Consider the following 15230-nt stretch of genomic DNA (forward strand, 5'->3'; position numbering starts at 1 on the left):
GTGTGTTGTGGCAGCTGAGAAGCAGGCAGCCTTTTAAAAGTCACAAGTGTTGGCACACCCTCCCTGTGCTTCTGATCTCACCCTTTACTGAGATCTGATTGACACCAAAACTGTACATACTTCCTGTGTGCAGCTGGTGAGGTGAGAGCCAAGTTTACACGCTCCCTGTTTTCACGAAGGATGCACGCCCCTCCACTCCTGTCCACCTGCAGTGAAGGCTGCTGGAATTCTGCCAGGATTCCTTACCTGAGTAGCCCCCAACTCACTAACCCTCAGAGTATCTCTAGACTTCTCACTTCCAAGTTTTATTAGCAGGCACATCCTCGTGCACACCCACATACACACACACACACACACACACACACACACACACACACACAAACACTGGAGTTTTTTGACATCTAATGACCTGCACATCAGAAATGGTCCCCATGCGGATGGAGTGTTTAGGGCCTTAGTTGGCATGGGTACCTGTTTTGGTGAGCCCAAGTAATAGCAAGAGATGCAGGCTTTAAGAGATAGCCATTCCTAGCCAGGTGCAGTGGTGCATGCCTGTAATCCCAGCAGCTCAGGAGTCTGAGACAGGAGGATCACAAGTTCAAAGCCAGCCTCATTTAGCGAGGCACTAAACCTTTTTGTGAGACTCTCAAAAAATAAAAAGGGTGGGCTGGGGATATAGCTCAGTTGGTAGAGTGCTTACCTTACAAGCACAAGACCCTGGGTTCAATCCCCAGCACCATAGATAGATAGATAGATAGATAGATAGATAGATAGGTAGGTAGGGTTGGAAATGCAGCTCAGTGGTTAAGTGCCCCTGGGTTCAATCCCTTGTATAAAAGGAGAGACCGTGTATGGCTACCTCTTGCTGCTCTGCTCCTCACACTGCACCTTTGCTGTCTTGACCCACAGCCTGCCAGCTTTCCTGGCCCTCTTAGCTTTATTTTAGCAGCTGTGCTTAGAAAACAGTTCTGTTCTTTCTCTTTCTTCTATTTCTTTTCCTCTCACCTATTCATGTGCTTTATTTTACATTCTGGGTGTAGATTCTTCCCCTCAGCAGACTCAGCGTTCACCTGGAGACCTTTCCACACAAAAAGCCCTCCTTCCACTCTCTCCCCATAGTGCTGCCAAATCCAAACCAATCATCGCAGAGCCAGAAGTCCATGGTGCACAGCCTCTGGACGGGGTGACCGGCTTCCTGGTATTGATGTCTGAGGGGCTGTACAAGGCCCTGGAGGCCGCCCATGGGCCTGGGCAGGCTAACCAGGTGAGCCGGTTGGGACAGAGCTGGAAACTACAGGGCATGAGTGGCTGGCCGGCAGGGTGGTGTGCTCCCTTGGCAACCCAGCCCTCTGATTCACAGGTGCCGTCCCCAGACGCCTTCCCAGGGTTCAGAGCTGAGGGAATCGGGGAGACCCAGAGCTCGGGCTGGGGATGTGGTGGAGCACTTGCCTCGGTTCTGTCCTCAGCACACCAAAAAGAAAAGCCAGAGCTCTGAAACCCCGCTCCCACCCTACGCTCTGCTCCCTCTAGGCGAGCAGCAGGCCTGAGCGCAGGGCGAGATGGCAGGCGGTTCCACTGGCAGCCTTGTTCTGGGGTGCTGGAGAGAGGCCTGGCCCAGGAGGGAGCCCCAAAGGGCTGTGGCTGCTGCCGAGCCACAGGGTCCACTTGCTCCCCCTTCCCAAGAGGGGCCTCCCTCCTGTAGTGGGGATGGTGACTTCTCCCTTGAAGGACCATGGTGATGTCAGACATTGGGGACGTGCAGTGGCTCACTTCTGCGCCTTGCAGGCAGGTGTTAAGGAGGACTTGAAGGGAAGCCGCCTTTGCCTAACCTTGGGTTGCTGGGCTGTGTTCCGGTGTGTTCCTCCTTCAGCGGTGGCTCTGATGGGACGGTTACCTTTGCTGCCTCATCCTTTTTCACTAAAACTCATGAGGAAAATCTTAAGTGCCTGACTGTCCCCTGATCCTGTGTTCAAAGTTTTCCACCCATTTTATCTTATTAGCGCCGGGGCTTACTTATTTCAGGATCTTGCCTGAAGTGACATGGCTGGGTGGCAGTGGAGCTGGGTCCCTCAGGTCCAGGTCCGGGTCATTTCCCTTACTTGCCCTCCCTTCCTGCCTCCAAGAAGCTGTAGCCAAAGACTGGGTGTGATGGTGCACACCTGTTATCCAGCACCTCTGGAGGCCAAGGCAGTCGGATCACAAGTTCAAGGCCAGCCTCAGCAACTTAGTGAGACCCTGTCTCAAAATGAAAACTAATAATGCCTGGGGACGGAGCTCTGTGGTAGAGCACCCTTGGGCTCTCTCCCCAGTAAGTGGGAGGGCATGGGCTGTAGCCAGCCCTCATGTAGAGGATTCGTGTTTTCAATTTTTCATATTTTGGCACTGGGGACTGAACCCAGCAGTGCTCTACCACTGAGCTGTATCCTCAGCCCTTTTTATTATTTATTTTGAGGACCTTGCTAAGTTACCCAGACTGGCCTCAAATTTACAATCCTCCCGAGTAGAATTTACAGACTCCTGAGTAAAATGGGATTTTATCCATTTTTGATGTTTTCATCAGTGTGGTTTTTTCTTTCATTGTTTGGTCTTCTCAATAGAATTTACTAGTGGCTTCTGCTAGGTTCTAGATTATGCTGAACAGGGGACTTGGCTGAGGGCAAGGACAGTGTCTTTGCTGTGTCCCTAATTCCTGATGAAGTGCCTGATCTGAAGCATTGAGCTGACATGAAGTCTTTCCAGGAAGGGATCCTTACAGAGTGCTGTTACTCCGTGTTACGTAGTCCTCATAATGACCAGCGAGGTGGATATTATCCATTTAAGCAATCAGAGAGACCACAAGCTCACACACCTTTGCTGACTGAGCTATCTCCCCAGCCCCGGTCACACACCTTTTCTAATGAGAAAGTTCTTAATACTCTGGTTTCTCTTTGGATCATATAAATTGTTTTTTTACTAATGAGGAAGTTCCAGAAGGATTATCCTGGATGCCTTGAAAAGCTCAGATTGCAGGCTGGGCTAATGGGGTACTTCCTTCACCTGCTGGGCTGGTGACCCTTAAGTCTCTCAAAGAAGGCTCTGGAGGTGTAGTCTCCAGTCCCTGGTCCACCCCTGGTTCCTCACCAGGTTCTCACTGTCCTGTCCCCAGGAGATTGCTGCCATGATTGACACTGAGTTTGCCAAGCAGACTTCGTTGGATGCGGTGGCCCAGGCTGTGGTGGACCGGGTGAAGCGCATCCATGGTGACACCTTTGCCAGTGGTGGGGAGCGCGCCAAGTTCTGCCCACGGCATGAGGACATGACCCTGCTGGTGAGGAACTTCGGCTACCCGCTGGGTGAAATGAGCCAACCCACACCAGCCCAGGCACCAGGTAGGTGTACCGTGTGGACAGCACAGCTGAGAGGCTGCAGGTGGGTGTGGGGCAGCTGGACTGAGGCCTTGCACCTAGAGGGCAGGTGGAGCCTGTGTTCTGTTCTAACTCAGGCCCCCTGACCCCCAGCCTCTCGGCTGCCCTTTGATGTTTGTTTTATTTATTTATTTTTTGGTACCCGGGATTGAACCCCAGGGCGCTTAACCACCGAACCAAATCTACAGAGACAGGGTCTTGCTAAGTTGCCTAGGGTCCTGCTGCTGAGGCTGGCTTTGAACTCTCGATCCTCCTGCCTCAGGCTCCCAAGCCACTGGGATTACAGGCCTGCGCCAAGATGCCTGGACGCCCCTTGTTTTTATTCCTTCTGTCTGAAACAAAAATAGCACCCCCTGCCCTGTCCTCATACAAACCCAACAAGTGAACAAGCCATGTGCAGGGTCACAGGGGCACATGACAGGCAATGGCACCCCTGACTGAGGGCCCGCTGGGCCAGATCACAACCCGCATTATTCGTTTTAGTTCTTGTGAACAGCCCTAAGGACAGGAAGAGGAAACGGGTTTCAGTGCAAAGGACCTGGGTAAGATTAGGTTCGTGGACAGATGGGCAGGCCCCAGTGTTTGGCTCTGTTTTTAATTCTTAAATTACAAGTGATTTGGAGGGAGGTGGCCATTCCTTTTGTTGTTCCCTCCTGAGCAGCTTAGCTTAGGGAGCAGCTTAGCATTGAACTTTCAGCCCCTCAGGGCTGGTTTCCTTTTCTTTTTTTAAACAAGGAAACCTTGGAGCCCAAGCATCACAGATGGGCCTGTACCCCGGGTTGCTGGGCTCTCTCTGGCTTGTTACTGCAGCCATGTTTGCGTTGGGTCAAGCTCAACTGGGAGCAGACTGACCCTTTGGATCAAGACGCCCGTGGGAAGCCAGGCCCTTGATTCCATTCATGCTTTGAGCACCAGGGGCTTCCCTGCTGAAGGGAGGTCCCACCCAATCTGGAAGAGTCTCTGCCAAGGGACACTCCTGGGCTGTCCCAAGGGCCGAGGGCTGTGCCGAGGCTTGGGGAGTCTCAGCCCTCAACTACCCGTCAGGCCCCAGAGCAGCCCTCCCCACCTCCTGATCTGGTGTCCCCCGCTCTCTTCCTCCTACAGCTGCTGGGGGCCGCGTGTACCCCGTGTCCGTGCCCTACTCCAGTGCCCAGAGCACCAGCAAGACTAGCGTGACCCTCTCCCTTGTCATGCCCTCCCAGGGCCAGATGGTCAATGGGGCCCACAGCGCTTCTACCCTGGACGAAGCCACCCCCACCCTCACCAAGTAAGCCCTCGTGCCCAGGGAGAATCCTGGCTGCCCGGACTCTTGTGGGAGGAGAGGCCCTGAGGCCCTGGGCCTCTCCAGTGTCCCACCCTCACCCTGGCTGAGGGAGATCTCCTTAGACCCTGAGGCAGGAAGAGGCCATACTATTGGTTCCAGCAACTGGATGAAGCTGGACCTGGGGTGCAGAGGAGGCACAGGAAGGGGAGGGCTGCGAGGGGGGTCCGCCTGCTCAGGGCCCGTGTCCTGGCTTTTGTCCAGTGGGAAGATGCTCTTGCTCTTCTCCCACAGTGTACGGTGGCTCCCCTGGGGCATCTATGCTTGGGGACATTGCCTGGCTTGGCACAGCTGCTGCTCTTGGCTGCAATGTCCAGATTTCAGCTAGTTTAAGAGGGGCAGGGATGGAGGTTACAGCCTGGGTGGGACACAGGTGACACCCTCCAGTGCAGACCTGCCTGACAGGCCTGGTGTCCGTACCCCTTCACTAATGTGGAATATGCACCCCACCCCACCCCAGGAAGCCAGCCACAGCTCTGGTTTCCACATTCCAGCCCTGCACAGAATAATAGAGATGCCGCACCCAACCCATCCTAGGATGGCTGAGCAGGATGTGGCCAATTAGAAGTGCTAGCAGGGAGGGAGTGGCCCTGCTTTCTCCACTCCGCAGGGGGCCTTCCTTCCCCTGCCCCCACGTCCTTGCTATTGCTTCCCCAGCACCACTGGGGGTAGGAGCCTGCCAGGCAGGAGCACAGGGTCAGGGTGGCCTCTCCTCCACCCCTGTGGGGCTGCCCCAGGAAGCCACCAGCTGTGTCCACAAAGCAGAGCCTGATGGCTATGGTCCCAGGACAACCAGCATCCTCTGCCTCTGGTTCCCTGGGCCGCACACAGCCTCTTCCCTCCCCGACTCGGAAAGTTAGTTGGGTCCCACCAGGGCTGTCCCTGTGCCGCAGCTAGGTGTGCTGGGTATTGGCGGGGGGTGTCCAGGGCCTTGGAGGACAGGAGAGGCCCCGTGTGGCCAGTGAGAGGGGGCAGGGGGAGGGGAGCAGAGGACAGTGTGGGGAAGGGACCAGTGCCTGTGCTCCGTGGGTCCTGCGGGCGGGAGAGTGGAGTGGAGCTCCCCTTCCAGGACGGCTGGGCTTGTGCCTGCCCTGCCCCACGGAGTTGCTCCCGAGGAGTGGCCGTGTCTGTACTTGAACTGGGTCTTCTGCTTAACCTTTTTTGATTTAAACAACGTGTGTGGCCAGAACTTAAGAAGTAGGTTTGACCCGGGGACTGCTCTGTCCCGGTGCAGGAGCTGAGGCCCCCAACCGCCCTCGCAGACCCCCCTCCACCCCGCAGCCAGAGCCCCACCCTGACGCTGCCGTCCACCAACACCCCCCTCTGCCCGCAGCCAGAGCCCCACCCTGACGCTGCAGTCCACCAACACGCACACCCAGAGCAGCAGCTCCAGCTCCGACGGCGGCCTCTTCCGCTCTCGGCCTGCGCACTCGCTCCCGCCCGGCGAGGACGGCCGCGTGGAGCCCTACGTGGACTTCGCGGAGTTCTATCGTCTCTGGAGTGTGGACCACGGTGAGCAGAGCGTGCTGGCTGCGCCCTAGCCTGACCGGCGAGCACACTGTGGAGCTGGTGGGGCAGGCGCAGCCCCGGTGCAGCCTCCTGACTCCTGTGGAGGAGCGGGGCGCCGTCCTCAGCCTGCAAGTCGGCCCCTGGCTGTGGAGGTGCAAGTGCCGGCTGCAGGGCCTGCCCACGCCTTGTCACCGCCAGGAGGCTGGAGGCCACTCCTCACTGCAGCCTCGGCCAGCCAGGACTGTCACTATTCCTCGGAGCGAGGACCCCAGGATGGAAGCTGCAGCTGGCCTGCTGGCTGCTGAGGTTCCTTCGGCCCATGCAGCAGCGTGGGAAGAGGCTGTCCTCTGGACCCTGAGGGCCACCACCTCCTGTACAATAGCCTGTGGCCACTGCTAATGCCCCTTCACTCTGGGCAGTGGTTCCCCGCTCCAGCCCCTCAGCCTCATGCTCCCCAGCCAGGGACAGGTCAGGTGGAAAGGGCCAGAGAGAAGCCCCAGAGCCGCTGAGGGAAGTGGACTGGGCATCTGGGCTTTCCCGAGAGGTGCAGGGGAGGAGAGGCTGGGCCCTGCGGAGCTGTGAGGAGGCAGGGAGGCCCAAGTCCGGCTGAGCCGGTCCTGCCCTGCATCCTCCCTGCTGGTGCTAGGGAGGCCACATTTGGAGTGGCCTTACCCTGGTGACAAGTGTGGGGTAGCTCTGGTTAACAAACCGGGCATGGGTCAGGCCAAGGGCTTGGCCAACAGTGAAAAGAGCAAACATTGGTTCCAAGAGGGAGGGGTTCTCCAAGGCCTCGCTGCCCTGGGGTTGACGTCTACAGGGTGTGCACCATGTTGATGAGCCTGAGGAGGAAGGACTGGCCGGCCAGGCTCTGGACTGCTGCATGTCCACGGGTCTGCCTCCTCTGGGAGGGACACCCCCAGGCCTCCAGGCAGGGTCCCATTCCCTTTCCCAGAGGGAGCGGAGAGGCTTGCTCCTGGCCCGTGTCACACCTGCAGTGGCAGAGCTGCTCAGACCTGTGCTGCAACCCATGACGTCCCGGCCGCAGCTGGCCAGGGACCGCCCCCACCGGCCAGCCCCCAGTGTCCTTGCTCTCTGCAGTGCTGGAGGCCGGCTCCAGAGTCCCCTGCTCACTCCGTGATCCCGCAGTCCACTTCTGCAGCAGAGCTGAGCCCCGTGCTATGCCAGGGACAGGCCACTGCTTGAGCCGAGGAGAAAGGGGACCTCAGCAGCCAGCCCACTGCCCGCCACTGTGCAGCCTTCCATCTGTCCTCGGGAGCAGGTTTAAACAGTCATGGGGCTCTGGAACAAAGGGACTTCTCCCAGAATGTCTCCAATGCTGTTTGGTCTCTAGAAATAGAGTCCTGGTTTTAATGACGTGAAGTGAAGTCGTACACGGTGGCATCACACGGTGCATTGTTAGTGCTGGCACTTCTGTCCCACCCAACTCTCACCCTGGGAGGTGGCTGCCTCCTCATGTCCTGCGCGACGTGCTGCAAAGCAAGCTAGCCAGGCTGGTGCGTGGCCAGGCTGGGTTGAGCCAGCTCCCGGCTGTATGCAGGCCCACCCGGCCCAGAGGGCAAGGTGCCCGTGCCGGGCCGTCAGGCTGCACCGCTGCAGGGCCGTGCCAGGTGCTGCAGGGCTGCTGTGCTGGCCTCACTTCCTGAGCCTGTGGGTGGTGCTGAGACTGCCCAGGGCCCTCTCTGGCTCGGTGGCTTTCTGGGGCTTTGTTCGGGTGAAGGCTGTTCTGTGAACACCAGGCCCTGGCCCGCCGCTCTGCCCTCTGGGCCTCAACTCGCCCCTCTAGAAGAGCATGTGTGGCAGACCGGAATGCTGCTCTGAAGAGCAGGCGCTGGTGCGGTCAGAGGGTCCTGCACACCGCCTTGCTGCTGGGTCTGTCGGGTCCGTCCCCTCCTCAGCATCCCAGCCTTGCCCTGGCGTCTGGATGGCGGCTGTGGCCCTGAGCACCCCCCAGGGAGGTGGCGAGGGCACCGTTCTCTGGTGAGTAACAGGCGCCGAAGATTGGGGCACGGCCCTGGCCACAGATGGCCACATCCAACCCAAGGCCCTGGGCACACCCTGTTGTCCATGCCTCTGTTCCTTGCCTTTGCGTCTTGCAGCTCCGTGTGAGTCCTCCTGGGGCAAACGGAGGGCACACTGGAGGCCCGGGGTCCCCTTGGCTGATGACGAGGTGAGAGCGTGGGAGTCTTTGGGGGCTTAGGGCAGAGCCAAGGGTCAGCACTAGGAAAACGTCCTGCCAGCCCGACAGCTGTGCCATGGCCAGGTCACTGCTGAGCCTCTTCTGGTGTCTGACAGGGGTGGTAGGCAGCTGGCCCTGGTCTAGGGTCTTCTTGCCACTGACCCCCTCCCACAGCTTTAGGCGGAGAGCACTCATTCCCTGAGGTGGGAGAGACCAGAGAAGTCCACCAGCCAGAACCTGTCCCTGGAAGGCAGCCTGGGCCTGACAGAGGCCAGAGAGCCAGGCCCCTGGGGCCACTGCATGTCCCAGCTGAGGCAAGAGGGCTCTGAGGGAGGCCGCCTTGGCACCCTCGGCCACCACTGGCTGCTGTGCTCTGGGCCTGGCCTGGGCCTCCCACTGTCCCGAGCTGGCCTTCCTCGAGGGTGCAGCGCAGGTTCCGAGGTGCCCCTTCTGCTGGGGCATCCCCCTGGTGGCAGTGGGGAGGGGACAGGAGTGGGGACTCTGGCTGCCCTGTGTCCCAGGGGAAAGCTCAGAAGCGCTGTCTGCATGCTGACCCCTCCCACACCCCTCCTGAGGGAGCCTCTCCACCCCAGGCTGCCGGCTGCTCCTGCCCCGATTGCCTAGAAACTCACTGACCTTACTGCTCCTTTATCTGTGCCATCTCCCTCACCCACTGGTCTGCGAGGACAGGGACCCTGGTGGTCTTTCCCACAGGTGTTGAGTGACTCAGTGAGGTGAGCGAGTGGAAGGAGGACTGGCCCTGTGGCCGGGGCTGAGCCGTGTTCTTTCCGTCTGTACAGTGAAGACACGCCCCACTTCTTCAGGTTGTCCAGCAGTCTGGGCCCATCCCCTCCCGTGTGGAGCCTGGGCCCGGGACCAGCCCCCAGAGCGACACCATGCACAAGCACGTGCAGCTCAGAGCAGACGGGCACTCACTTCCAGGACGGGTGCTCACGAGGACGCGCTGCCTGAGCCAGCTTTGAGCAGTGCTGACTCCATTCCTGCCTCTGGAGACCCCAGACCGTGTGGCCCGTTGTCAGATCCCCCTTATTGCCCTTGTTCTCAGGTCACAAAATAGGCCTGGGGCAGGGACGGAGGTGGGCCTTCAAACGCCTTGGCTGGTTTCCACACTCACCAAGACGAAGCTCGGGCACTTGTGGCCTCAGCAAAGCCATCCCCGGTCCCCATCTGAGCCCAGCCTCCTTCCTCCCAGCGCCTGCTTTGCCAGTTCCCCCCACCAGCCCCGGGGGCTCCACACACCCCAGGAGCCCTTGGCCGGCCAGGGGAATACCACAGACAGGTGGTGAGCCACCCAGAGCAGAGCTGGGGACTTGGCTACAGAAGATCTTCCCCCTGTGGAAGCTGCCCACCCTGGTCCCACCAGGGTTTGGGGTCAGTAATGTCTCCTCATTTATTTTGTCCTGTGTGTGTCTGGGTGCTGGGGATGGGACCTCACGCGTGCTAGGCAAGCACTCACCCTAGGACTTCACCCCCTGCCCTTGTCATTCATTTTGAATCAGTGAATTTTATGATCAGATTCAGACTCTGCCCGTGTTAGTTTTAATACAAAAATAGCATTCCTTTTTTTTTTTTTTTTCAAAAATGACATTTCAAATTACTCACTATCAAAGTAAATCAGTGCATCAGAAAAAAGCATCGTGTAAATCATACAGGTTGAAGACCCCTGGGATCTTGACTGAGGGACCCAGGTGATCCTGATCAGAGGGTGACCGCTCTGTGCTGCGTGCGTGTCCCCAGGTGTTCAAAGAGCCTTAGCTCAGGGCAAGGACCAGCAGTGTCAGGAAGGGCTCAGCTCCGTGTCAGCCTGCAGACGTTGCCAGGAGCTGGCCGGGAGGCAGGGAGCCTCCTGTCACCCTGGGTGTGAGCAGCAGCACACCAGCTGGCCTCCGGTGAGGGGGTCACGCCGTGCCCCACCCGGCTGCCTGGCTGAGTCCTTTGGCAGCGAGGGGGCGGTTGTTAAAAGTGCAGGTTCCCTGGCCCCGTCCTGGATTCACAAATCAGAACCTCCAGAGAGGCCATGTGTGGCTGCGGGCTCCTACCCTTGGCCCCTTGGTGCTTCCACAGGGTCCACTGCGGGGTGGCCTCAGATGGGGCTCATGAACTTCCCTGGTGGTCTTATCTCCAAGGTTTACAGCTCAGCTTTTTGGAAAAACCTTAAAAACAACCTCCTGTTTAATGAGCTCTGACTCCGTGTCGGGCGTGTAGCAGACGTGGCGTTTTATCAAGTCTCGGCCAAGAGACTGCTTCAGTGGCCTCACCACGGAGATCAGGAAACCAGGACTCGGGTTAAACAGATCACCTGAGAGCACCCGGAGAGGGATTTGAGCTCTGAACTTTACATGCCGTAAGGTTCCTCCTGATTTCCAGGCCTGAGAGGTGAGTTTGACAAACTCTCAAAGCCACCTAAACCCACTGGAACACCCCGGCTCTTCCAGCTTAGGATGGAAGCTTTTGCCCCGAGGGTCCCTCTAGAACTGAGGGCATCCTGAGGTTGTGACCTGCCTGACTTGCCCACTGCAGTTGGGGGAGGGAGGCACCAAGCCCTTCCCAGCACTGGGCCTGCCCCTGACTGCAGACCCAGCAAGAATGAGTCATGACCCTGTCCTGGAGGTGTCCAGCCAAGACCTGGGGTGCCCCAGGGGAAGCGTCTTGAAGGAAAAGGCGTCAGCAGGGTGAAGAAGGAGCGAGAAACGGCCCCTGTGGGAGAGGCACCAGGGCCAGGGGGTCAGGATGTCCCCTTCCCAAGGCCTGGGAGCTCGTGTGAGCTCAGCAGGGAGTGTGGTCTCGGCAGGTGGGGGTGGTCAGGCAGCGGAGAGTGGAAGGGGGTCGCCATCTCCAGTCTTGCCCAGTCCTGGCCAAGAGCTCCCAACCCCTTGGACTGAGCCCAGGAAGGGACGTGTGTGCCAGCTTTTCTGTGACTTTGGGAAGGGCTGGCGTCCACTGGCATAGAAAGAGCCCCTGACCAAGCAGCAGGCCCTGTACTTCGCTCCGGCCAGCCGGGCCACCGCTCAGCCTGGGACTGGCCTGGACACTGCGCTGCGCCTCTGCTGACACTTCCTGAGAGCTACTCGCCTGCAGGCCAAGGCTCCGTGACACCTCCCTCTCCCGGGCATCTCCCTCCCAGGCCTTCCTCGGATCCCGGGGCCCAGGCATCCTGGACAGTTCCTGGACTCAGGCCACAGGGTGGACCTGAGTCTCCTGCTCCAGGGACCCAGTCCTCAAAATTGAACTTTGTGTTGTACAAAGGTGAATATATTAATATATTAAAACCCTTAAATTTTTTTTGTACTGGGGAGTGAATCCATGGGTGCTCTACTCCTGAGCTGCTTCCACAACCCTTTTTATTTTTTATTTTGAGACCAAGTCTCCAATTTACCCAGGCATCGAACTTGGCAATCCTGCCTCAGCCTCCAGTTGCTGGGACTGGACGTGCGCCACTGCACCCAGCTGCAATTCTCCTTTGAACTAAAAGTTTATTTTTTTAATTCTGATTCAAAAAAAGTAAAACATTGCCATTGGCCCCCTAAAAGTAGAGGCACCTGAGGCTCCGCACCCCTGCGCTTGGTCAGGGAGACAGCTCTGTCACAGACCTGCAGGGCCTAAGCCAGTCCTCAGTGGGGTGGCCTGTGGTTCCAGCCTTCCTGAGCCTGCCACCACTGCGTCTAGACCCAGGAATGGAGTCTGGCAAAGGCTCTAGAACAGCCCAAAAAGACCCGAGATGAGGGCAGGGCGGGGCCCACACGGGGCCTCCTGACCTCCCAGGTTGGCCCGGGCTGTGCCTTCTCACAAGTGCCCTCCGTCTGTTCTCCAGCACAGAGCACACCAAGCACTGTGTGGCCCCAACCAGGGGCTGCAGTTGGAGGGTGCAGAGAAAGGAGAGAGAGCAACCGGTGAAGGAAGACCCTGCAGCTCCTTCAGAATGGGCACCAGGGCCAGGCCCGGGGAGGCGCCCTCCAGCTGCCAGGGTCTGGGAAGCTTCCCAGAGCAGCTGGGCTCTGCACCAGGGTGGGGGCACTTGTGAAGGATAGGGGTTTCCTGGCCTCCTCCTGACCAGGCTGCTACAGATGGCAGGCCAAATTTCTCTCTCTCCTAAAACCCATTAAAATTGCAGAAAGGGACAGGCGCCTTCTCTCCCTCTCCCTCCCTCTCTTCCTTCTTTCCTTCCCTCTTGGTATAATCCCACGAGTAGAGCTGGGGTACAGCTCAATGGTAAAGCACTTGCCTAGCTTGCAAGAGGGCCTTGGGCTCCTCCCCAGAACTGGAAACAACACAAAACCCCTAGAATGGAAGGAGGGGGGTGGGTGCGCTGAGCAGAACACCCATTCTTGTTTTTGTACCAGGGACTGAACAGCCAGGGGCTTTACCACTGAACCACATCCCCTTTTTTACCACAGTCCTTTTTATTATTTATTTTAAGACAAGTCTTGCCAAGTTGCTGAGGCTGGCCTCAAACTTGTAATCCTCCTGCCTCAGCCTCCTGAGTCACTGGGATTATAGGCACGTGCCACCATGCCAGACCATCCACACAATTTTTGAAGCTGGAAAGTAGAGGTAAAGAGGCAACTGACTTAGGGACACCAGAAAGCTATATCCCAAGTGTTCAGGGTAGCAACTGAGCCACTAGTGGGCAGCCAGGCCCATGTGCTCCTGGAAGGACACTTGCTAGAGAATCTGATCTTCCCAGGAACACATCCTGAAAATACTGACATGGGAAATGCCCAGCAAGTGCCTCCACATCTCACCTCAGGGATGACAAGTGTCGGAGCAATTTGACCTTGGTGATGTGTATCTGGAACTGATAAATAATGTGAATGTTAAAAAGACAGAAGGAACCAGCCATTACTGTATGAGCCTCAATTCTCCTAGGAAATGAAAACATGTATCCATACATAACCTGTACAAGAAAGTCCACAGCAGCATCACCCATAATAGCCAAAATGTAGAAACAATCCACACATTCATCAACAGATGAAAGGGTAAACACATTGCAGTATGTCCATGCAATGGAATATTGTGCAAAGGAGTGAACGTTTTCACACCTTACAATGTGAATGAACTTTAGAAACCTCCTGCTCAGTGCCAGGCGTGGTGGCGCACACCTGTGTTCTCAGCGATTCAAGGCAGGAGGATCCCAAGTTGTAGACCAGCCTTAGCAGCTTAGCAAGACTATCTCAAAATTTAAAAAGACTGGGGATCTAGTTCAGTGGTAGAGAACTCCCAGGTTTAATCCTCAGTACCAACAAACAAAACAAAAACATGCTCAGTGAGAGAAGCCAGAGGCAAAAGGCCAAGTGTTCTAAGATTCCTTTTAAAGGAAATGTCCAAAAGAGGCAAATCCATAGAGATGGGAAACAGCAGCGGTTGCCTGGGCTGGGGCAACATGTAACCCATGTGAGCGTTACTGGGGACCTTACGTTCTCTTTGGCCAAATCTGTAGAATCTGGCCACGTTCTGCCTGTAGAGAACATTTCTGCAAGACCGGCCACCCTCTGGGGCTGCGTGGCTCCGTGGTTCAAGGTCACCCCACCAGATGGTACAGCTTCAGACTTTAAAACTGGAATCTCTGGACATAATCTGAAGAGTGTGAAGATTTTTTAACTTGGTGGATCTTTGAGTCTTTAAGAACAAATTGGCTCTAATCCCATTTAAGTCCATTTAAATAACCACCTTTAAAATGCCCTAAATAAAAAATAGACTTCCCTTTTGACCCAGCAATTCCTCTTGGGCTGTACACCCCAAAGATTTGAAAGCAAAGACTCAAGCAGATGCTCGTGGTGATATTTGCAAGGTATTGTTTACCATGGCCAAAAGGTGGGCATGGACACCATGCACAAGTGGATAAGCCAGCTGTGTCTGTCCAAATGGTGGAACAGCATGCAGCCTGAGGAGGGGGAGATTCTGCACACACCACACCTGGATGAACTGGAGACCCCGCTAAGCGAAATAAGCCAGTCACAAAAGGGCAGATAGCATATGGCTCTACACAGATGTGACCAAGAGTTAAGTTCACAGAAAGTAGATGGAGAGAGAAGATGGAGCTTTGGAGATGGTGGAAGTGACCAATGGAACATGCTTAATGCCCCCAAGCTGTACATTCAAAAGTGGCCAACATGGTGTCCGTGCCATGTGCGTTTAACCACGATCTTCTCATTCATGTACGTGTTTATTCCAGCACTGGGGACTGAACCCAGGGGCCCTTTTCCACTGAGCCACATCCCCAGTCTTTTTCTTTTTTTTATTTTGAGGCAGGGTCTTGCTCAGTTGCTGAGACTGGCCTGGAACTTGCCATCCTCCTGTCCCGGCCTCCCCAGTTGCTGGGATTGCGGGCGTGCGCCAACTTGCCTGGTTTACCACAATTGGAAAAAAAAAAAAAAAAAGGAAAAATCTGCTACTCTGGGTGTTTGGGTTTGTGTTGACCAGGGACTTTGTAGTCACTAGAGGTCAATGAGAGCCGAGGTGCCTGGAACGGCTGTGAATTGTCAGGCACTGTTGCAGCCAGTACCTCACAGGATGGCTGGACACAGGAGGGGACAAGGAGAAGCAAGGCCTCCATGGGCCCTACATGGTGGCCACGGCCACCTGGCCCTCGAGACCCAACCCCTCTTGGGCTCCTGACCTCCTGGCCGCTGGTGAGAGCACCTTCCTGCTGCCAATTGGAATTTTTACTGGGTCAGTCACCTTCTCTGTGTTCATTTAAATTTGCTTTGAGTCTAACGTGGGAGGCAGACTTTCGCACAAGCAGTTTATACCTGGCCCAGCGTCTGCGCGTGTTTAAGAA

At 56.6% G+C, this 15230-nt stretch overlaps 1 protein-coding gene across 2 annotated transcripts in view; it reads left to right on the plus strand.

The window, feature by feature from the left end:
• Positions 1 to 14844, plus strand: part of Tab1 (TGF-beta activated kinase 1 (MAP3K7) binding protein 1) — a 32168-nt gene extending 17324 nt beyond the window's left edge. Inside the window, exons 8-12 of one of the 2 annotated variants that reach the window (XR_007108402.1) lie at positions 1120 to 1264; positions 3146 to 3368; positions 4509 to 4671; positions 6059 to 9823; positions 10579 to 14844. Coding sequence is in view for 1 of the 2 variants with exons in the window: in XM_047550583.1 (XP_047406539.1) it covers positions 1120 to 1264; positions 3146 to 3368; positions 4509 to 4671; positions 6059 to 6237; positions 10579 to 10610 (742 nt within the window). In the remaining variant the exon portion in view is untranslated. The remainder of the gene's footprint in view (positions 1 to 1119; positions 1265 to 3145; positions 3369 to 4508; positions 4672 to 6058; positions 9824 to 10578) is intronic. The other variant, XM_047550583.1, reaches the window with a different exon arrangement.
• The last annotated feature ends 386 nt before the right edge of the window (positions 14845 to 15230 follow it).

The sequence above is a fragment of the Sciurus carolinensis genome, chromosome 4 (assembly GCF_902686445.1).
Source record: "Sciurus carolinensis chromosome 4, mSciCar1.2, whole genome shotgun sequence".
Taxonomy (NCBI): Eukaryota; Metazoa; Chordata; class Mammalia; order Rodentia; family Sciuridae; genus Sciurus; species Sciurus carolinensis.